A 24,413-nucleotide genomic window follows, 5' to 3' on the forward strand; every position below is an offset into this window, starting at 1 on the left:
AATTTAAAAAAACATCTAGGGGCATCTGACAGGAAATGATCTTCATGCTGGGCTGTAAAAAACAGTTTGTTCACAGAGAGCAGCAGGGACCAAAATCCCTGTTTCTTGGAAGTGCACACAATGTCTCAGCTCTCTTTCATTAAGAGGTCTGTGATTATTTATTTATTTATTTTACTCCTGCACAGTTGGTGTGGAGCACAATAATTTTGTTGTATATTTATAATAACAAAAAAGGATTATTCTATATGCTTTGTTAAAAGTATTTTTAACGAAGATAAATATTGCTAGTGAACTTTGTTCTGGAGTTGTATATTGTTAATGTTCAAATAGTGTCAGCTCCCACTTATTAACAAGTGGGAGCTGGGTTTTTTGTTGTCTTGTGTGTTTGTTTGTTTTTTGTATAATGTGGAGGACCACCAGCATCTTAGGTTGCGTTTCGATGACAATGTTTTGTTGTATTGTTCTGACTCCTTGAATTATTATTGAATTCCTCCACAGAGTGGACCAGGAGAGCTCAGAGGTTCCCAGTGGTCAGTCTGCCCAGCAGCATCAAACACACCTGGACTCCTTATTTAAGGTACATGTACAACAACTACATTTACATCTATTCTTTTCACAGTTATTTCCATGTTGTGAAGTGAATACATCATAAAATTATAAATATTAAGCACAAATCAGAATACGCAAGTTTAAAAAAAATGTTTTAAGGCTGGCTTTAGAGCTAGGGTGAGAATGCATGTTGTGAATGTGGTGCAGCAGATGGTTCTAAACACCAGTGTCCACTCAGCTGAAGGCGCCAAAGCCCATGATGTGAGCAAATGGTAACAGTAGCAGTGAAGTAGGATCTTAGAGTAAAATTAATGTCACACTTTACAGGAATCCAGTGAAGTGGTTGAAGGACAGGAGCAATATGCTAAATAGAAGGTATTCTGGCAACGACACAGGTAGCTGCGTTTTGCACTGGGTGAAGTCTATGGAGAAGTTTGAGTGGTAATCTAGAAAGGATAGAATTACATTAATTAACATGGGAGAATGAACCAGAGAATGAACAAGAATAGTCGTATTGTTAGCTGTGTAGAAGGGTTGTTATGAAAGTTTTAAATAAACTGTAAACACTTGGTGAGCGCCTTTTTTAAAGTGGAGTTTATTATATACATTGCAGTGGAGAGAGCATTCAGGTCCGATGCCAAAATGCTGTGTCACGATGGCTGCCGCCCTTATATCTTATACACACACAGAAACACAGAGACAAAAGGCATTTGACAGCACATCATGTGGTTTTATACCTTCAACTCAAAGTATCCTTGAAACCTTTCCTTCGAGAGAGAGAGAGACACCTTTGTTTTTCACTTATCCATCACCTGGAGATTTACCTCTCGAATCCTTGCTACGGCCTGATAAGGGAGGCACCTTCGTTTTTCACCATCTGTTTAACGTCTCCCATGAACTTACACACACACACACACACAGTAGGGCATTTTATGGTGTAATAGAACATAAAGACATATTTGTGGTGCTATCTGACATGTATATAACTAAGTGACAAAGTGATGTTATAATTATTACTAATGTGATCAATACATAAAATAAAGAAATTTCCATTACAGGGTGTACCCAGCTGCTGTTATGTAGGTGGACATATACCAACTGAGTGATATATATATTTTTTCGTTTAGAGTCGTACGTAGTGAGGAGGTGAAATTATTAACAAGATAATCGACCTCTGTTGGGGTAGCGTTCAGATAGCTGCTCTGCTCTGTGTTGGTACAGGGCATTGAAGATGATAACAGTGGGTGGATTATATTCTTTAAACTTAGTTACAGCGCTTTCAGAAAGACATCTACTTTGATAAAGTCTACTCTTCACCGCTGTGTAATCAATTATTGTAAATGTAAATGTTATCAGGAAATGATCAGACAGGAGAGGGTTTTCAGGAAACACTGTTAAATGTTCAGTTTCTATGCCATATGTTAAAACAAGATCTAGAGTGTGATTAAAGTGGTGGGTGGGTTCTTTTACATTTTGAGAGAAACCAATTGAGTCTAATAACAGATTAAATGCCATGTTGAGGCTGTCATTTTTAGCATCTACATGGATGTTAAAATCACCCACAATAATTATTTTATCTGAGCTCAGAACTAAATTAGATATAAAGTCTGAGAAATCAGACGGAAACTCTGTGTAAGGCCCAGGTGGACGATAGATGATAACAAGTAAGACTGGTTTCTGAGTTTCACAGCTGGGGTGGACAATGTTTTACATCAGGCTTTCAAATGAATTAAAAGTCTGTCTTGATCTTTCATTAATTAATAGGCTGGTGTGAAAAATTGCTGCCACACCGCCCCCTCGGCCTGTGCTTCGAGATTTCTGGTAGTTAGAATGGCTCGGGGGTGTTGATTCATTTAAACTAACATAATCATCCTGCTGCAACCAGGTTTCTGTAAGGCAGAGTAAATCGATTTGTTGATCAATTATTAAGTCATGTACTAACAGAGACTTGGAGGAGAGAGACCTAATATTTAATAATCCACATTTCACTGTTTTACTCTTTGGTTCAGATGTGGATACTGTATTGTTCTTTCTTTGTGATTGTTTATGTTTAAGTTGTTTGTTGCTGGTTTTTAGTTTGTTTTTTGTCTTTTTGGAAGCTGACACAGTCTCTATGGAGATGGGTTTTTGGGGGGGTAGCAGGAGGAGAGAAGCTGCAGAGAGGCGTGTAAGACTGCAACTCTGCTTCCTGGTCCCAACTCTGGATAGTCATATTTTGGGGGGTTTAATAAATTTGTCCATATTTCTAGAAATGAGAGCTGCTCCATCCAAAGTGGGATGGATGCCGTCTCTCCTAACAAGACCAGGTTTCCTCCAGAAGGTTTGCCAATTATCTATGAAGCCCACATCGTTTCTGGGACACCACTCAGACAGCCAGCAATTTAAGGAGAACATGCGGCTAAACATGTCACTCCTGGTCTGATTGGGGAGGGGACCAGAGAAAACTACAGAGTCCGACAAGTTGCACACTGATTCAATATTGATTTTAGTGACCTCCGATTGGCGTAACCGGGTGTCATTACTGCCGACGTGAATTATGATTTTACTGAATTTACGTTTACCCTTAGCCAGCAGTTTTAAATTTCCTTCAATGTCGCCTGCTCTGGCCCCTGGAAGACTATTGACTATGGTTGCCGGTGTCTCTAGCGTCACATGTCTGAGAACAGAATCGCCAATTACCAGAGTTTGACCCCCGGCGGGTGTATCGCCGAGTGGGGAAAAACAGTTAGACACATGAACAGGTTGGTGGTGTACCTGGGGCTTCTGTTTAGGACTATGCTTCCTCCTCACCGTGACCCAGCCGCCCTCTTTCCCCAGCTGCTTGGGACCTGCCGGGGAACAGCTAGCGGGGCCTACGCTATCTTCGGCTGCACCAGCTACAGGGGCCTGGCTAGCTACGGGTGAATGAAGGGTGCGAAGCCGAGTCTCCAATTCAGTAATCCTGGCCTCCAGCGCTGCAAATATGTTATATTTCTTACAGGTATCAGTACAGTCAGTACACAGAAAGTGTGCTTCGGATGAAGCACGTGAAGATTATACTATGAAAAAAATAATGTATTTAAAAGTTTTTAATTAAATTGCTAAGCAGATAAGCTACTCAGAAACACCACTGTGTTTGAGCAGGAACAGGAAGCGATTAGGGCTGGGCGATATGACCCAAAATTCATATCTCAATATTTTTTAGCTGGATGGCGATATAAGATGTATATCTCAATATTATTTTAAAGCCATAAACTAAGAACAAAAAGAGTTCTTAGTCAAAGCTGTGTCCCAGATGTCACACAGGCACTTTTATTAACATACAGCTTAGATGTACATGAAAAAAAAACTACTCAAAAATAAATGATCACCATTTATTAAATAATAATGTGCCATAAATAAAACTGTTGTTTTTGTGCATAACAAAGAGCTCACAATTGTGCAGTCAAAATGTAAAGTAAAAGATGCTGAGCATAATAACAAAGACGGATTTCACAGCTGCTCTGTTCCCAACTTCTACTGTGTGACTGACAGCCTGGAGTTTGAAATCCGCTGCGTAACCGTGTCTCTTAACAGGTGCCATTTATGGTCCTTATACACACACAATACAGTAATATTAAGTTGAAGCACAGTACGTATTACTATGCGAAACTCCTCGATAGCCGTAATGCTCCGACAATCCATCAAGCGGTGCAGCTCCGTAGCTTAGCAAAGTCATACTAAAAATTTTTTTGACAGATTGCTGAGCGCTGTGTACCACATAAAATCGGTTCGCAGTCATCGAGCACAACCAGAATTCATACAAAAGGCACGCTGTCAACTTTTGAAAGAATGAAAGGATTTTAGGCTGTGCAGGCCCTGTGGGCTGCATGGCGTTACCGTGGTTAGCATAGTTAGCTCATTAACACGTTGATGCCGTCCAGCCCCACCACGGGGCGATGCGCAGTAACTTGTTAACGGAGATTTGTCGTGTCCATCTTGTCGCTGCCTGCAGGTGAAGGGGGGGAGGGGAAGTTGTGTTCACTGAAGGAGAGAGGCAAGGTCGAGTAACGTTGCATAAAGATAAAAGTGGACGAAAGAGAGGCAAACTTGTGGCTCCACAACTATAATTATAACGTAACAAAGACTATATCGATATAAACGATATTGTCACATCGTATATCTTGTATAAAAATATATAGATTTTTTTTTTTTTTTTTTTAAACTCAATATATCGCCCAGCCCTAGAAGCGATGCTCTACCACAGAGCGAGCGAACACCAAGTGACAGCGCCATCAAGAGTCAGGCAAATATTCACTCTCCCACCGTGTCTGAAATATCCTGCACTCACTTTCTACCTTTTGCTTCTTTGGTTCTGCCATGTTTAGCAACTTGGGGTAAATTTCTTCTGTGATTGTCCTTTTTGGTGGCGCAACTGCCTTGATCAACAGTAGCTCCCCCTGGTGTTAAAACTAAGAAGTGCAATACACTCAAGCAAAAGTTGAAGTGCGGCCCATATGCTATTCTATTTATAAAATTACTTGCGGGCCAGTAAAAATGGGCCCGCGGGCCAGAGTTTAGACACCCCTGTACTAAACCTACTTGATGCTTTTAATGTTTTGCAGTCTGTCACTGGTCCCACACATAAACGTGGACATACTCTGGATCTGGTTTTTTTTGTTTGTTTGTTTTGTTTTGTTTTTTCACATGGTTTGCCTGTTTATAACCTTAAAATTTATGATGACATCTTTTCTGATCATATACCTGTTTTGTTTGAAACTTCTTTTCCCTGTATTATCGCTACATGTGGTTTTATCTCTTTTTGTTTTACATGCATTTGTGACAGGGACAGACAAACATGAGCACATTACCCCTGTCCTTACCTCTTTACGCTGGTTGTCTGTCCATCTTATAATTCAGTTTACACTTTTATTGTTTGCTTTTAAAGTTTTAAATGGCCTGGCTCCTTCTTACCTGTCAGACCTTCTACACCGATACACTCCACAAAGGTCTCTCAGATCAACTGAGAAGTCACTCTTTCCTGTCCCCATGTCAAGATTGAAACACTGGGGAGACTGGGCGTTCGCTGTTGTGGCCCCAAATTATGGAATAAGATACCCCCATATTAGACTGGCCCCAAAACTTGAGAAATCTTCAAATCACTTTTAGAAACACACCTTTTTTCCAAGGATTTTTAGAAGTAGTATCAGAGTCAGTTTTACTCAGTTTTTGGTTGCTCTTAATCTTTTTTTACTTTTTTTTACTTTTAATATTTCATAGTTACTGATTTTTTTTCCCCCATTTATGTATTTATTTTTTGTTGTTGTTGTTGTTATTAGTGTTATTATTATTGTTGTTGTTATCTTTGTCTGTTTAATGTATGGTTTTTAACTTTTATCTCTGTATTTTTTTTTTTTATTGGAAAGCACTTTGGTCAACCATGTTGTTCTTCATGATTCAGCATATCATTGATATAAATTGAGCAGATTTAGACTGATTGGCTGACATAGAAAAACACAGAACACTCCATGCTCTCTGTGTGTTTCTTTGTATGTCCGTGTGTGTGTGTGTGCATTTTTGTATGTCTGTGTTTGTTTTCTTCACCTCTTTTTAGCAGAAGTTTCAGCTTCTTCACCTGTATTAAGCTCAAAAATCAGCTTTCTTTACACATTCAAATACTATGAAAGACACTTAATCTATAGTGTTACATCATATTTTAGAAGGATCTCATGTGTTTCTATCATTTCTGCCTTGTTTGACCCATTTAGCAGAAGTCAGCCTGTTATCTACTTTGTGTGACTTAAAGCTTTTGTGATACAACTGGCTTTGTTGTGGTGTGATTTGGTCATTCCTTAAGTATTCTATTCCAGCTGCTGGAGGATAACATCATCACGTTTGTGAAGAGTGAGTTGAAGAAGATCCAGGAGGTTCTGACTCCAGATGACCTAAAAGGCTTAATGAGTCAATGCAAGGATGGCAATTTATTGCAGGGTGAACATGAGGAGCCTAGTGAAAGCAGCAGAGAAGCATTTGTGAAGATCACATTGGATTTCCTGAAGATAATGAAGCAGAAGGAGTTTGCTGAGTGTCTGCTGAGAAGTGAGAATATTTCTCTAAATATTTATGGTCCTCAGTAAAGGAAATTTTTATTCTGTCTGAAGGAACAGACAAAATTACATTTACAGTATGTGCAATTAATAAATCCTTCATTGTGGTATTTTGTCTATTGGTTCATTTAGGAACCTCACCCAGAAACTTCCAATGGTGTCAACATGAATTTAAATCTGCACTGAAGAAGAAGTTCCAGTGTGTGTTTGAGGGGAACGCTAAATCAGGAAACCCAACCCTTCTGAATCAGATCTACACAGAGCTCTACATGACAGAGGGAGAGACTGTAGTGGTAAACAATGAACATGAGGTCAGACAGATTGAAACAGCATCCAAGAAACTAGATGGTCTAGAAGCAATAATCACAAAAGAAGACATCTTTAAAGCCTCACCTGGAAGAGATGAACCAATCAGAACAGTGCTGACAAAGGGATGGGCTGGCATTGGGAAAACAGTCTTAACACAGAAATACACCCTGGACTGGGCTGAAGACAAAGCCAACCAGGACATCCAGTTCATATTTCCATTCACTTTCAGAGAGCTGAATGTGCTGAAAGAGGAAAAGTTCAGCTTGGTGGGACTTGTTCATCACTTCTTTACTGAAACCAAAGAAGCAGGAATCTGCAGCTTTGAAGACTTCCAGGTTGTGTTCATCTTTGATGGTCTGGATGAGTGTCGACTTCCTCTGGACTTCCACAAAACTACAATCCTAACTGACCCTAGAGAGTCCACCTCAGTGGATGTGCTGCTGATAAACCTCATCAGGGGGAAACTGCTTCCCTCTGCTCGCCTCTGGATAACCACACGACCTGCAGCAGCCAATCAGATCCCTGCTGACTGTGTTGGCATGGTGACAGAGGTCAGAGGGTTCACTGACCGACAGAAGGAGGAGTACTTCAGGAAGAGATTCAGAGATAAGAAGCAGATCAGCAGGATCATCTCCCACATCAAGACATCACGAAGCCTCCACATCATGTGCCACATCCCAGTCTTCTGCTGGATCACTGCTACAGTTCTGGAGGATGTGCTGAAAACCAGAGAGGGAGGACAGCTGCCCAAGACCTTGACTGACATGTTCATCCACTTCCTGGTGGTTCAGGCCAAAGTGAAGAAGGTCAAGTATGACGGAGGATCTGAGACAGATCCACACTGGAGTCCAGAGAGCAGGAAGATGATGGAGTCTCTGGGAAAACTGGCCTTTGATCAGCTGCAGAATGGAAAACTGATCTTCTATGAATCAGACCTGACAGAGTGTGGCATCGATATCAGAGCAGCCTCAGTGTACTCAGGAGTGTTCACACAGATCTTTAAAGAGGAGAGAGGACTGTACCAGGACAAGGTGTTCTGCTTCATCCATCTGAGTGTTCAGGAGTTTCTGGCTGCTCTTCATGTCCATCTGACCTTCATCAACTCTGGACTCAATCTGCTGAATCTAGAAACACCTCACGTATTTAAAACCCTCGGAACAAAATACAAACTACATTTCTTCTACCAGAGTGCTGTGAACAAAGCCTTACAGAGTCCAAATGGACACCTGGACTTGTTCCTCCGCTTCCTCCTTGGTCTTTCTCTGCAGACCAATCAGACTCTCCTACGAGGTCTGCTGACACAGACAGGAAGTAGTTCACAGACCAATGAGGAAACAGTCCAGTACATCAAGATGAAGCTCAGTGAGAATCTGTCTGCAGAGAAAAGCATCAATCTGTTCCACTGTCTGAGTGAACTGAAGGATTGTTCTCTAGTAGAGGAGATCCAACAGTCCCTGAGATCAGGAAGTCTCTCCACAGATAAACTGTCTCCTGCTCAGTGGTCAGCTCTGGTCTTCATCTTACTGTCATCAGAAGAAGATCTGGATGTGTTTGACCTGAAGAAATACTCTGCTTCAGAGGAGGCTCTTCTGAGGCTTCTGCCAGTGGTCCAAGCCTCCAAGAAGGCTCTGTAAGTAAATATTTACTCATATTTTTTTTTTTTTTTTTTTTTTGTTATCAGCGCAATGTATTGTTCATAGTAGAATAAATTGTTAGCGTTTCTGAAACTTTTTTTGAGTGTAGCCTTTATAAAAGTACTTTCCAGACCTGTTCTACAGTGGGCCTACAGCTTTTCATTAACTACTCAAAAATGAATACAAACCAGAGCTAAAACCGCCTGTTTCAAACAGAAGATGAATGTGGGGTCTCATCAAGGTTGAGAATGGCATAAGTAAGGATTATTTTTGAAGTCTATCTGGCAACAACAATCATATATATATTGTAATTTGAAAAGTTTTTTATACCTGTGGCAGAGGATACTGGTCTTTTACTAAATGTTGCATGTCTAGATATAGAGGTATAATTGTGTTGTTAAGCAAATTAAAAAATGTCATCTATATATTATTTCCAGACTTGAATTTGAAGGTGTATTTATATTAATTACGTCCACGTGGAAACATTTGTTTATTCCGTAGTAGGTTGAAACAAAAGGTAATTTCATTTAATCACAAATATAATTTATTTTCAGATTGTCTGGCTCTAATCTCTCGGAGAGAAGCTGTGATGATCTGTGCCCTTTTCTCATCTCCCATACCTCTACTGTGATGGAACTGGACCTAAGTAACAATGACCTGCACGATGCAGGAGTAAAACTTCTGTCTGCTGGATTGAGTCCAGATTGTCCACTCAAAAAACTGAGGTCAGGATTCAGCCTTTTTCATTGATGTAAATTTAAAATCTGTATTATATCATGGCATAAACAAAAACCTTACTGAATTCTAAATTGAACTTTTATTTACATTCTGTATCACCAGCCTCTGAATTACTGTTTGGTTTTTGTTTTTTCAATTTATTCTTGCATATTGGTGACTCTGTTTTTAAAAATGTGAATTTGGACACTCCAGCAATCATAGTTTATTATATTCCTGGGTCAAGATCAGGTGACACTGAAACAAATTTCAAACTGCAACAGGGGCCGCAGGTGCACATTCGCTGTCAAAATAAAAGACACTCACCAGATAAGAAGTTGCAATGCGCATTTGCGTACATATACCGCTTCTTTTGCATTTCAGACTCCTTCTGACATTTCTTTGTAGTTGGAGGAACACCAAAGTAATTTCTTAAAGGAGCTTGCTTCTTTGACGTCTTTAAGAGTTCTAAACAAATGTCTGTCCTCCTCCATAAAATTGTACGTACATAAACAGCGTTGCAACTTCTTATCTGGTGCGCGTCTTTTATTTTGACAGCGAATGCACACCTGCGGACCACTTATGTGCAGCCCTGTTAATAGATATTTGATAGAGTTTCTGGGAAACCTGGTCTCGTTACGAGAGATGGCATCCACCCCACCTTTGCATGGAGAAGCTCTTAGTTCAAGAAATATGGTTGAATTCATTAACACTCCAATATATGACTACGCAGAGTTGGGATGCAGAAGCAGAGTTGTAATGTGGAGTGTTATACACTGTCTCTCTTCTACGTCTCTTTTAATAAATTATTTTATATTTAATCAACACACTTATTCTGGCTTCAGTTCATCTTCAGTTAATTCTGTATCAAATCTACCACTAATGAGGCGTCCTTAAAGTCACCACTTTTTAAAATAATATTTTAGTGTTACTATCCATACAGGTGAGGAGAGAGGCAGAAACATGCTGGGATTTGCAGATATTTAATAATTAGTTCTGCACAGTAACTGATAAAGAGTCCGACTGGTTGCTCTTACAGTATAAAACCCATAATAAAAATACAGTAGTAGTAGTAGATGTTATATGCTTTTCTGTCGTATCTGAGTATCGGTGCCCCTGGGCAAAGTTTATTGAATTGCTTTGAAGCACTCCTGTTTCAAAAGACCTGCTCATCAAAGGATTTTGATACCCATCATTTTTTTACATCAGTAAGACAAAGAATTTCTTCGTCCCCATTCTATGAAGAAGTAGAATGTATTTTTCATGTATTTTGTTTTCTTTTTCTTATTTTTTTAAATAACGCAGGACACTAAGAATGATCTTTTACTGCATGTCAAACATGTTAATATTATGTAAGCCGAGGCAATAAAACACGCAGCATGCTGAACTGTAGACTGTAAACCTTTCCCATATCCATGAAAAAACTAGAACTTTGTGGTTACTGTGTTAGTGGTGTAACTTGATAGTATGTGGCATAAGTTAATAACTACAAGAGACATGATCCTAAATATAACTTTAGGAATAAAAAAAAAAAAAGATTTTACTTACCTTACAGTTATTAAATCCAGATTCTGCTCTGTTCCCAAGTTCTACTGCTTGACTGACAGCCTGGAGTTTGAAATCTGCTTCGTAACCGTGTCTCTTAACATGTGCCATTTATGGTCCTTATACACACACAATACGGTAATATTATGTTGAAGCACAGTACGTATCACTCCGCGAGGCTCCTGACTGCGGTAGCCGTAATGCTCCGACAATCCATCAAGCGGTGCAGCTTTACATCCATCGTATACAATGCACTAATAAAAAAACAAATAGCAAAATACCCCGTGGCTGCTTGTCATTAAAAGAAGTTCATCAGAGATTTACATTACATTTTTTTATTATATTTATTTACATTACATTTACATCACCTTAGTTTGCACTAGTTTCAGACATTGAAAGCTTTCAACTATGAATACAACATATCAGAGCACTACGGGAGACAAAATTTAACTCATTACAAATCAACCAGTTTGCAACATATTAAATAAATAAATAAATAACATTTTATTTATATAGCACCTTTCTTGACAGAATCACAAAGTGCTGCACATAAGATAAAAAATAATAAAAGGGTAAAACAATTCAATTTCAATTCAATTCAATTTTATTTATATAGCGCCAAATCACAACAAAAGTCGCCTCAAGGCGCTTCATAGATACAGAGAAAAACCCAACAATCATATGACCCCCTATGAGCAGCACTGTGGCGACAGTGGGAAGGAAAAACTCCCTTTTAACAGGAAGAAACCTCCAGCAGAACCAGGCTCGGGGAGGGGCGGGGCCATCTGCTGTGATTGGTTGGTGGGAGAGAAGGAAGACAGGATAAAGACATGCTGTGGAAGAGAGACAGAGGTTAATAACAGATGTGATTCAATGCAGAGAGGTCTGTTAATACATAGTGAGTGAGAAAGGTGACTGGAAAGGAAAAACTCAATGCATCATGGGAATCCCCCGGCAGCCTACGTCTATTGCAGCATAACTAAGGGAGGATTCAGGGTCACCTGGTCCAGCCCTAACTATATGCTTTAGCAAAAAAAGTAAAACAGTCAATATAAAACAGGCAGAAATTTAACCAAAAACAGTTTTAAAAAGGTGAGTTTTGAGTTGTTGTTTTTTTTTTAAAAAACAACTACCGAGTCTTAATGTATTCTTAATGTATGAGGGAGAGAGTTCCACAGTCTCGGGGCCACAGTGGCAAAAGCTCTGTCACCCTTACTTCTCATCTTAGTCTGTTTTATAGCAAGTAAGATCGGAGATGTAGGGTGGTGCCAGTCCATGCAAGGCTCTTAATGTCAAGACCAGGATCTTAAAATGTACTCTAAATTCAACAGGAAGCCAGTGTAGCTGAAATAGCAATGGTGTCACATGTGAATACTTGGAGGATTTTGTCAACATATACATAAGGATTCATTCGGTGTTATTTTGCAGTGTGAGTCAAAGAGTGACTGGTGACTGGCTGCTCCAGCCAATGATGCGATTCACATTCATACAGGGAGTGCAGAATTATTAGGCAAGTTGTATTTTTGAGGAATAATTTTATTATTGAACAACAACCATGTTCTCAATGAACCCAAAAAACTCATTAATGTCAAAGCTGAATGTTTCTGGAAGTAGTTTTTAGTTTGTTTTTAGTTCTAGCTATTTTAGGGGGATATCTGTGTGTGCAGGTGACTATTACTGTGCATAATTATTAGGCAACTTAACAAAAAACAAATATATACAGTGGGGCAAAAAAGTATTTAGTCAGCCACCGATTGTGCAAGTTCCTTATTGTGCAAGACCCTTAGTTATGCTCCCCTCTTTTCACTCCTGATGTGTTTATGTGCCATGCTTTCTCTCTAATATTGTAGGCTGTTACCTTACACTGTTAAACAGCTTGAGATGACTGTTGTTGTCTGTTGGAATTGTCCTTTATAAATAAAGTTAAATTGAATGGATAGATGTTATTATATGTGACAAAGAGAAGATTGTTGACAGATGGATTGTTGTTTTGTGTGTCTGCAGTCTGTCAGGCTGTCTGATCACACAGGAAGGCTGTACTTCTCTGGCCTCAGCTCTGAGCTCCAACCCTTCCCATCTGACAGAGCTGGACCTGAGCTACAATCATCCAGGATACTCAGGAATTGAGCTTCTGTCGGCTGGACTGAAGGATCCAGGCTGGAGACTGGACACTCTCAGGTATGGAGAGAATGTCTGATAGAGGAGAAAGAGCTGGAAACATTTCCTGTGTCCTTCACTCACTTCCTGTTTGTTTCCTGCAGATGAGGCAAATACGCACTGCTGGCACAGAAAAGCTGCTGAAATTTAAATGTATACATAAGGATTCATTCGGTGTAATTTGGAGTGTGAGTCAAAGAGTGACTGGTGACTGGCTGCTCCAGCCAATGATGCGATTCACATTCCTATTTACACAGCTAATCAATGTCGTTGACAGGCTCTGACAGCGTCCTTATGTGCCGACACCAGTGTTTTAGCTAGCAAAGTGGTGTGGCTGATGTGGAGTGAAGCTACACTAATGACAACATGTACAAGCATTGGAGATGTGAGCAGGACAGATAGGAAAAAAAAATTAAGGTGAAGTTTGAGTTCTCAGTCAGATTTGTGCTCATCTAATGTCATTTATTTACAATTTTTATTTGTGGATATTGATCATTAAATACTGTCACTGGTTCATGAGTAGCAGAAATGCAAATAATCGTGTCATTTTGAGTGATGGGAATAACGGCCGTTACTTTTTTACAGTAACTAGTGATCTCAATAATCTCTATTTCTGTAGTTACATCGCTGTTACTAACAAGAAAATGTGGTGTGGACTCGTTGCTCTTTTTCTAATCACAGATGGTTGAAGCTACCTTCAGCTTAACAGGAGCTGGGGGGTCGGGCGCAATCACACAAGTGTTCCTGATTGGCTGAGGAAGAATAAAGTAAACCAATTTCATGATCAATTTAAGATGTGTTGTGGAAGTTTACCATTAAATAAAGCCTGCAGACGAGCGGTAGCTAACATTCTTGAATCAAAACACAACAGACAACCAAGTTGGTGGAGCCCCTGCATGACTGCGGGGCAGACGGTCAGCAGAGTCTCCCTGAGCCTAGCATGGCTCTCAGTTAAATACCTTCTCCAGGAACAAAAGGCAGTACACAGCTGTTTCACACTCCCTTGCTACCTCCCAGAGTCCTCGAAGAGACAAAAGATTCTTCCTGTGGAGCTGTCTGCTTCCCCCAACTTCCTTACTAGACCCCCACCATTTGTCTTACTGTATGAGTGTGAGACATGTTAAAATCCAGTGGCACCAAGGCATTATACGGTAAAATAATGTGATTAATACACAAGTAAAAGAAATTCCTATACAGATGACATAAAAACAAGATGTTATGTCAACCCAAGACAACCTGTGTCTCCCTTTATATGTTAAAAGTGTGGACTTCGACTATATCAGAATCAGAATACTTTATTCATCCCGAGGGAAATTAGGGGTTACAGCAGGCAGCACGCTAATGGCGCATGCGCACTCACAAAGGAACCTTCTGACCAACTTTACACAAACATCACATTGGGCAGACATGTCAGAAGGTAGGCTGATAGGAAAAAAAACAATGAAAATACACTACATGAGGTAAGAGGAGGAGAAAAAAAACTCCACTCAGACTGAGCTCCTAGTGGGAGAACAGTTTGATAACAGAAAAAACACCTCAGCACAAAAGCACATGACTATCAATACACCATAGAAACACGAGACAAGCAACAGGGGCGGGTAAAGGTGAGAGAGAGCCGGCGTAGACAGCGCATCCGGTCCTGCAGCATCTGTGCTGGTCCAGTTGACTGCTATCTTCCCCAGTAGGGCACAAGCATCGAAGGCGTTGGAAAGGGAGGGGGGATGAGTGAGTGCTTATCAGTGTAAGTGTGTGTGTGTGCGCGTGTCCATAGTTTAGCTGAGACAGTGTCCTTCGGCCTATCAGGCTAAGTAAACAGTCCTCCAGCCAATCCAGGTGTCCTTCGTGGGGCGGGAAGAACAGTCATCACACAGTCGTTATCAGGGAGTTGTTTTGGTGGGCTCCAGCCTTGGGCCTGCAGCTGGGGCCGTGGTGTCCAAATGTTGAATATTGTTGATTTCTCCTTTGTGAGCAGCTCGAATTCTAGCACTCCGAGGCTGGTCTCTCGATCTCCCGTTGAAGAGCTGCGAACCTCCCCATGATGGTATCAAACTTCTGTTCCGTGGTGTTGTCAGTCTTTTGATTCTGAGACTTCACAACTGCAGTGATCCGTTCTGTGATGTTTTCCAACTGTCGCTCAAGGGTCTCATTTTGAGCAGGCCCCTCTCTGATGTTTCCCCTCATACGCTCAGTGGTGTTGTTTTGAGCCTTCACAGCAGCTGTAAGCGTCTCCAAGGTGTTGACCATATTACGTTCGCTGTGAGAGGTCGCACCTCGTCCCGTCGCTTCGAATCCAGCGGGCAGCCTTGGGGGGGGTTTGAACAGCCGGTTCCGCTTTCTTATTTCTCTGATAAACCAGGCTAAGCCAACGCCGATCAGCATGAACCCTGTTATCATGGTTCCAAATAGGTAGATATCTTCAGCGTCCTCGATCGACAGTCCCGCCAGGCACACGGTCCTCCAGTTCTGCCACCCGTCCATCGTGTAACCGGCAGGGAAAGTCCCTCCAGGGCACTCAGGCTCTCCCGAGCCCCGACTTCTCGTTGAGAAAAGGGTGTCAATAGCACTCAGAGACCAGTTGATCAAATCCATAATTCTCTTTTAGGTTTTAGAGAACGACAGTGAGAGACTGTTCCAGGGAAAGTAAATTCACACAAGACAAGGACATAGAGGCGAAGCAGGGAAGATAAGGGTGAGGAGGAGAGGAGAAAGTGCGACCGCCTTCGCTGAGAGCTCAAGAAGGTACTTCAATAGCAGTTTTTAAATTGTGTTGACAGGCTACGTAAACCCAGAGTTATGATTTAAAAAAAAAAAAAAAGTGATGTTTTTCCCTGAGACATTTGTTTACCACGGGCAGAAATGGTAAATGTGGCGTTTTATAAGGAAAGCGCTCTAAAGCACTCTCAAGCACTCTCCACTCTACAAATGAGCAAAAACACAAATCAAAAAAACCCCACCCTTTCCTATTGACGGAAAAATGTACCATGTTGACCAATCAAAAAATGAAATGGCACCATAGCATTTGGTTGTTTAGAAAGAGGGGAAAGTTTTGGGAGTGACAGTGGCGAGAGAGCAGAAAAGAGAGAGTTTTGAGATGAGAGACTTGTGACGTTTGGCATGTTTGGAATCTACAGTTAGTGTGTAGTGTAGTCGATAGTTTTGTTGTGTGTGTCAGAACAATGAGGCGACTGATGAATGTTACAGGTGCTGCCAAAAGTGGCTGCACGTATCAGGCTTGTGGTGTTCTCCTTTATCTCATAGTGGACAGAAATAATTTGTGTGGCATCAAATTTGATGCAGAACGCCTGATTTTTCTTTAATAAGAACTATAATTAATTATTGTCAAGTGTTCTGTCTGTGAGGTGCCCACACTTGAAAAAGACCAGACTTTGGGTTTCACTCACTTTATTTTGACCAGCTAGTTAGATAGCAGGTGAAAAACCTTTCAACACAAAAAAGAACACTTAATCATTCAGATAAACTAAAGGCATTATACAGAAGACAAATGAAATAACAAAAATATATACACTTCAGTAAAGCCACTTAACATAGCTAAAGCTAAATACTTTTGTCTAAACTATCATTTAACCCAGTTTAAGTTAGTTTTACATTCATTGGTTTTTAATCACAGAGCTGAGTAACTTCAAACAACGAAGATGAAAAACTGTTTCTTAAATACACAAAATGTGTCTACCTTGCATTTTTACACTTTTTATAACAATTACATTTTTAAAGTATACATTTTAGAGTTTGCAAATATTTTAATAGAGACTTTAACCAGGGATTTTCTTTTACAAAGAATTATTTTCCTTAAATTAAACCAAACATATTTACACTAGTTTTAAGATTTAACCAAGGATTTGGCTAACTATTTTTAGTATTAATAAAATAAATATGTGGGAAACACTATCTACATAAACAATTTATTCAAACTTAAACATTTATTTTAATATCAATATAATTTTTTAAACTTAAATGCAGTAACTATTTCCCAAAGCATAAATACATTTCCACAATTGAGCTTCCATAGTTCACCAACATATAAGCAGCAAATATGAGTCCGAGCTTACCGATAGCCCGTCTAGCTCAAAGTCTTCCTCACAGTGGAAAGTGGATTGTGCTTTGTTTGCTGTCCTCTCAGTATGTCTCACCCAGGTCAAATGACTGCTGCATGCATTTTAAGGTCTACTAGGCACGCCAGGCCTTGATTGCTCTAATTCAGCTCACCTGGCGGAGCAGTGCGCACCAGGCCACGCTTAGCTGTAGATTGCACACAAGGTCTAATCAGCAGCCATGCGCAAGCAGCCGTTTGATGACTCGCCATGAAAATCTTATTGCTTCTCATTCTGTCATACATTGTCTGATCTGGTCCAAAGAGCACACATATGATAAGGCTCCACCCCTGAACATATTTCAACTACCATATTTGACATCAGGGAGAGCGCCACCTAGTAGGAACAGGAAATGTCATGTTTTACACTTTGGGGTACAGTATTGTGATGGGTGACATCTGCAGCCTCAAATTTCTCCAGGAAAGCCTTAAGCAGTTGGTCTTGGGTTACAGTGAAAACTGTGAATTTTCACGTAAGGGTGTGACCCCAGAAGCATGGCGAACTTTCATGTCTCGCCATGAAGAAACAAGTTAGTATAACTCAATGAAATCCAGTCTGATCAGTACCAGACTTTACAGGCATGATGTCAGACCTGCCCTGAACAGATTGATGTGCCCATCGTCAGGAATATGCAGAGCGCCACCTAGTGGCAACAGGAAATGTCATGTCTTTCACTTTGTTGTACTGATTTCACAGGTTCATCGTGGACACCTCAAAAGTGGTGAACATGAGTCCCTCGTGATGCTTCAGTGCGAAAATTGTGACTTTAAACTGAACGGCGCAACCTAGTGACAACACGGTTCACCATGAAAGATGAAGTCGCTTTTAAGGGGCTTGGAAAGTTTAAAAAGTCTTGAAATTTGGCACACACCTCCAATGTGATGAAAGCTTTCTTGTTATTTGATCATTTTCATTGAATAGCGTGAAATGGCTCCACAGCGCTCCCTACAAAATTTCAAAACATCAGCCCTTGCTCTGTGTTTTATCTATGAGTCTGAAACCTGGTAAGCTTATGGAAGATATTAAGATGTAGAAAAAAGTCTCTTGGAGCAATATCCCAAATCCAACAGGAAGGCAGCCATTTTAAAATTAATGTGTAATTATGGCGACATTTTCCCCTCTTTTCAGGCACCGTTCTTTGACGAACTCCTCCAAGGGATTTCATCAGATTGACCCGATCTCCAGTTTGTGGAATCTAAAGACCTTTGTGATGTTAAATTGCGAAGCTTTTTACGTCAGGGAAACGGGGTGGTCATGGCGCCACGTGGAGTTTCAATCACTCGCCAAAAAGCAGTAATCTGCTGTCACTCAAAAACACAATGTCCAATCTCTCCCAAAGGTCGCAGGCGTGATGAGACTCGAGCTCGGAAATGTTTGTTATGCCATTTGTCAGTAATGGTCAGACCACCACCTAGTGGGACAACTATAATCATGATTGAATGAGATGAAATGTTAGCTGGTGGTTAAATGCATGAATTCCATCAATGTGACATCAGATCGGACGTGCTGGTTTTAGGTGTTGGGCGTGGCTCGACGTGCCGGGTGTGCGAGGGCCCTCATAACGCTGCTTGCAGCTTTAATTAAGTTTGTATTACCAAAATAAGAGATGCTGCTGTTGTTCATTTGATTATATGCAACATTGTATGCTAGCAAACAGCAGTCACCGCTTAATATTTGTTTTATTTTGATGGAATAGATTAAATATTGTAACGTGAATGATTTTCTATTTCCCAGTTTCTCTTCACTGAGTTGTCAGTGATGTGACAATAACTCAGACTGGAAGTAATCTTCTGATTCTGACAAATGAACTTTCAGATTATCAGAGGACAGAAGGAGACTGACAGGTGACTCAGTGATGTCAGCTTACAGCAGAATGATTCAGTGCACTAACATGAGGATCAAATCAAATCACTTTTATTGTCACATCACATGTGCAGGCACACTGGCACAGCACATGCGAGTGAAATTCTTGTGTGCGAGCCCCACAAGCAACAGAGATGTGCGAACACAACAACACAAACGAGCAAAATACAAGAATGGCCAACCTGAAACTAATAAATATATGTACAATATATAATAGTGTATGCATTTCTGGATGTGTATACTAAATATTTTCCTGCGTGTGTGTGTGTGTGTGTGTGTGTGTGTGTGTGTGTGTGTGTGTATACACATTTTTACAAATTAAATAGTAAAAAAATAATAATAAAATATATAAAGTATACAGAGTCTTTGCTGAGGAAATACACTGGTCCCTTAATAGTTTCAACATGAAATATTCAAAAACAAATATATGGTCCACTGTTTATGTGACAGAGGCAGAAATTTCTCTGTGTGCATGTGGAGAAATCTGCTGTTAAATCAGAACATAAACAGGTTTCAGGTGGCATTAACGCACATGAAAACAATGCTCCACTCATTCAGAGGTCAGAGATCATGTACAGTAACCACACTGACACCAATAGGAGAAAAAAAGCTGGCAGGGAGGTGTCAATTCCAGCTAAACAGAAGAGGAATGTATAGATAATGAAGGTGACAGTTTGAATCAGTCACATTTCATTCATCACACTGGTGCACCAACAGATCCAGGATCAGTGCAAATCATCAGCAGTTTGATCCACATATGGATTGAAGTGTATTTGTGAAAATGTTGGACTGATCCTTTATCAGTGTCTAACAGTGTGTGAATGAGAGCCATGTAATGTCCATGTGTGCATGCTGAAAGAGACTGTGCTGGTCTGACCCCCCTCCTCCTTTCAGGGTGGAGCCTGCTGGAGAACGATGGCTGACACCAGGTCTGAAGAAGTGTAAGTGTGTTTTTAATGGGATTCATGAAAACAAAGCAGCACACATTCAACCATCTTCATCATGTCAGGAGTCATCATCAAAGTGTCAATCAATGAACAGATGATGGATTAATAACTGCAGCTGGATTGTGTTTGTTCTCTCATCAGATTCCTGTCAACTCACAATCGACACAAACACAGTACACACAAACCTCCAACTGTCTGACAACAACAGGAAGGTGACCCGTGCGGAGGTTCAGTCATATCCTGATCATCCAGATAGATTTGATGCTCATCCTCAGCTGCTGTGTAGAAATGGTCTGACTGGTCGCTGTTACTGGGAGGTCGAGTGGAGAGGAAAGGTTTATATATCAGTGAGTTACAGAAGCATCAGAAGGAAAGGAGACAGTGATGACTGTATGTTTGGATGGAATGATCAGTCCTGGAGTGTGAGGTGCTGCAATGGTGGTGCTCATTCTGTCTGGCACAATAGTAAAAAACAATCCATCCCCTCCTCTGTCTCTAACAGAGTAGCAGTGTATGTGGACTGTCCTGCTGGCACTCTGTCCTTCTACAGAGTCTCCTCTGACACTCTGATCCACCTCCACACCTTCAACACCACATTCACTGAAACTCTTTATCCTGGGTTTTCAATATGGTCTGATCCTCCTGATTCCTCAGTGACTCTGTGCTGAGTGGAGTGTAAAGAGTGTCTCCTGTTACAGAAACACTCTGACTGTTGAACAGATAGTTCAGTCTGTACATGTCTGTCTCTTTCACTCACAAACACGTTTTCAGATTCATGGATTCAATCAGTTGATGTTTGAAACTCTTCTAAATGATTCATTGTAAACTTCTTCCTCTTCAGTCCTTTAAAGATGGAAGCTCCCATTATTCCAGAATCCACATGTTTGTTTGTTTTTTGTCTTTTTCTACTCAAAGCTTCACAGTGAATATCAGTATGTTTCTCTGAAGCTCAGTTCACAACCAGCTCCTCTGCATTTTCAACAAGTCTGAGCTCATTAAAATGAATCCAAATGTTTCATTTCTCTTTCTTAATGGGATGTTTCCATCATGGCTGAATAAGTGGACATCCAATAGTACTCAGTATATCAAATATTAAAGATATTCAGAGCCATACAGAGGTAAAGGGATGGGGGGGGGGGGGGGGATGGTGGGAAGGATTCATGTCATGATTCATGACGTGTTCTGTTTTTTGTTTTGCTCACTTTTTTGAGCTCTTGGTTTGTTTGTTGGTGTTTTTTTTTTTTTTTTTTTGGGGGGGGGGGGGGGTTCCTTGTCATAATTCTTTCTGTAATTACCAATGTCATTATGTTGTTGTTGTTGTTGTTGTTGTTATTAGTATTATTATTACTTTGTGTGTTTGGTTTTCGGATGTCTGAGGTTATCCTTGAAAGGCATGGATACAAGAGTGTGCACCTGGGAGTGCTTCTGTGGTCACAATGCCCTGCCATGTCGTGGTTAGTTGTAGATGTTTGCTCTGTGCCATGGATGTAAGTTTTTTGTTTGTTTTGTCTGTTTCCCAATTTAAATGAAAATGAAATGAAAAGAAAATAAATCTTATAAAAAAAGACATTCAGCATCTCTCATGTTTCTGTTATTCTATAAAAACAGCTGCTGTTAAAAGCTGATCCAATTAAAGAAACATGAACTTCCATATTGATTAGATCAATACGTACAGCTCTGATGTCACTAAAATCTCCTTGAACTCTTCATTGATGGTGATTTGTGGTCCTCTGCTGGTGAGAAGATGAACTGCATGATGTCGGTTTAATGAGCACAGGTGAAGTGTTTTTAAATCTGCTTTTTCCAATTGTTCAGGGTCCTGCTCCAGGAAACAGCTTCAACAAACACTGGCTTTCAAAATAAGACCTCAGTCTGAGTTTTTAAAAAAGCTCTTAATTTGGAGGGAGCTGACATTTAATATTCATGTTATCAGTCCATCAATGGGCTTTATTAGCAGTTATCAGTCCATCAATGGGCTTTATTAGCAGTTATCAGCTTCATAGCTGTGGCTGAGATTGGCCCTCCTGCACCTGCTAGCAGGCTTAGTACGTCGTTTTCTCCAATCGGTGAGCCGGATCGCTGCGTCTCTGTTGGAAGGACGACTATGAATCCAGATCCAGTACAGACAGACTCCAGTTCACTTCACAATGAGATGGGCGCATAGCAGTTGCGAGAGCAAGTGGGGTCAAGCGAAGGAACGGCGTTTGTCTGGTTCTCTCCTCTCCCGTGCACGAGAAACATAAAGAACTTTGCCTATTTCATGTCTTGCTTTGCTGTCCAATTATATTGTCTTCAACGTTCCAGCGAATAGGTTCAAGCTACAAACCTATCACCAGCTTCTGAAAGTTATTCTTTTGCCACGAGCATCATCTGTATGATGGAAGCCTGGAAATATCTTCAAAGCACACCATGAGAGCGTTAATAACGTTACTAATGTTCAGTTACACTTTACTAGGTCACATCTGTGACACACGTCACTTAAATAAAGAAGTAAATATTGGCTCTGTTTTATCTGCTGGGCCCAAAAGTGACTCCCCATATTTAAACTGCTATGAATAACTTGTTGGTCTATAATATGTGAAACATGTGTCAAATGTCTCCATCATGAAAGATATCAGGTCATCTTGAGCCACAAAAACATTCCTAACGTGAGGTAGAAGCTGGATTCAGTTTGTTGCAGACGTTTATATATCCGATATTTATCCAGTTAAAGTCACATTGAAATTCAAAAATGTCTCTTCAAGAGGAGCAGAAGCTGCAACAAATATAACAACAGTTATTTAAGGCTGTTTTAAACGGCCACAAAGGAGCAGATTGGTTATAATGCAGCTGCTTCAGAGGAATAAAGATACTTGAAAAACTGTTTTTATTTCATGTGTAACACCTTTCAATGATGTGTTCACTAAAGTCTATTGACCAGTATAAGTAAAGATATCACACACACACACACACATGGAAACACTGAAACCTGTTTTTGGTGCAGCAGCGGTCCCAGCTGCTCGCCTTTATCTAGACTGGGTCGGCTGCTGATCTCAATATAATCAATGTTTAAAGTTCTCAGTGTTTCTGTGTTGCTGCGTATAGGATCTCCCAGCATCATCACTGTGCTGTCCAATCATTGTGTGCGAGGTTACCCTTATAGTGCGATGTGTGTTTGCACAAAGAGAAGCATGTGTGTCAAATATAAATAAGCACAGAACAGAAACAGCTGCTCGTTTCTTCTGTTTAGAGTCAAGTTAGTGTTTTGTGTCTTTGTTTGAGGCCTGATGTCGAGCAGAGGTGTGTGTAACTGCACTGGTCTGTTATATGTGTGAAGTGTGTGCTTCTCTTCAGCATCATCTTTGTCACTGCTGATTCCTTTGTGTCATCATGTGTTGAGAAGAGAGAACAGTTATAACGGAGGAGCAAAAGGAAGCCCTGAAATCTGCATCAACAAGGAAGTGTTGGCTCACCAGTGATCCCAGCAGAGCCACTGGTTTGGCTCCAGTTGTTCTAGATTCAATGATGTTGTTGCTACAGATACATGTCAGCATCTTTATTGTAGTAAAGTCTTGTAATGTGAAGACAGAAACAAGGCAGCAAACAGCTCCATGATCTGATCTTAATGATGTTGTTTTTATTCCTGTCTGTCAGAACTGGATTGGAAACTATCAAAGGTCTAAAAACAGCCTCGACCCTCCCACAGAGCAAACTTTACACACGTCATCTTTCAGCTACAATCTTTGTTGCAGGGATCTTCTGCCAAACAAGGCTGAGAGAAGATTTCTTACAGCTGTCATGTTGATGCTGTTTCAGTCTTTGGGCAAACACACTCATATATTAGGGCTGATATCAGGGCTGCACAAGTTCTTTGTGTTTGTGATCATGAATAACAGAAGTGTGCCTGTTGAAGATCATGTTGCTACATTATTATATGTCCTGTTATTGTTCTGTATTATATTCAGCTTCCAGCATCCTTTCCCAGCCCCCTGTTACACCATCCATACAAAGCCAATCTGACTGTGAGCCAATGTGTTTGTTTGTGTTGGATCAATAGATTTGACAGACTTGGTTCATCCAGAGGGAAACAGTCCAAATTCAGATCTAATGAAATGATGGAGGCTGTTTCCTACCACGGTGCTAATGTGTGACTAACAAGGCTCATGGTCTCCAGCAGACCAGCGCCTGGAATGAGGTGAGCTGAGTGTTGCTGTGGTGGGTCTGTGCCCACGTCATGCATCAGGATTCATGTTGGCAATAGTTCATATCTCTGTTCTTCAGCCTTCATCACAAAGCTGTGAAGGAAAAACAAACATCTAACAGGATTTGATGGATGCAAAGTCCACTGAGCTCTTTGTCATTTACAAACTTGTCCAACCAACAAGAGCACAGATGAAAAACACAGTGACAGTTACAGGATTTTGCCATATATGAGCATAGATTACTTTCATATAGATTTTCAATGCAGGCTTTTGGTGAGCCGCTGGGTTCTGTCTAATAATCATCTCAGCGTTTTACAATAGAACAGCTCTTTATTAGCTC

At 40.6% G+C, this 24,413-nt stretch overlaps 1 protein-coding gene across 1 annotated transcript in view; it reads left to right on the forward strand.

Annotated features, from left to right (window-relative positions):
• The window catches only part of LOC146634783 (protein NLRC3-like), a 32,656-nt gene extending 11,923 nt beyond the window's left edge, over window positions 1-20,733 (forward strand). Inside the window, exons 4-10 of the mRNA XM_085378736.1 lie at window positions 499-577; window positions 6,378-6,606; window positions 6,747-8,553; window positions 9,112-9,282; window positions 12,821-12,994; window positions 19,840-19,886; window positions 20,034-20,733. Coding sequence (XP_085234862.1) covers window positions 499-577; window positions 6,378-6,606; window positions 6,747-8,553; window positions 9,112-9,282; window positions 12,821-12,994; window positions 19,840-19,886; window positions 20,034-20,560 — 3,034 coding nt within the window. The 3' untranslated portion in view covers window positions 20,561-20,733. The remainder of the gene's footprint in view (window positions 1-498; window positions 578-6,377; window positions 6,607-6,746; window positions 8,554-9,111; window positions 9,283-12,820; window positions 12,995-19,839; window positions 19,887-20,033) is intronic.
• Window positions 20,734-24,413: the final 3,680 nt, after the last annotated feature.

Source organism: Diplotaxodon limnothrissa, linkage group LG3 (genome assembly GCF_057381915.1).
Source record: "Diplotaxodon limnothrissa isolate DT_005_m linkage group LG3, D_limnothrissa_male_GT1.1, whole genome shotgun sequence".
In the NCBI taxonomy this organism is placed as follows: Eukaryota; Metazoa; Chordata; class Actinopteri; order Cichliformes; family Cichlidae; genus Diplotaxodon; species Diplotaxodon limnothrissa.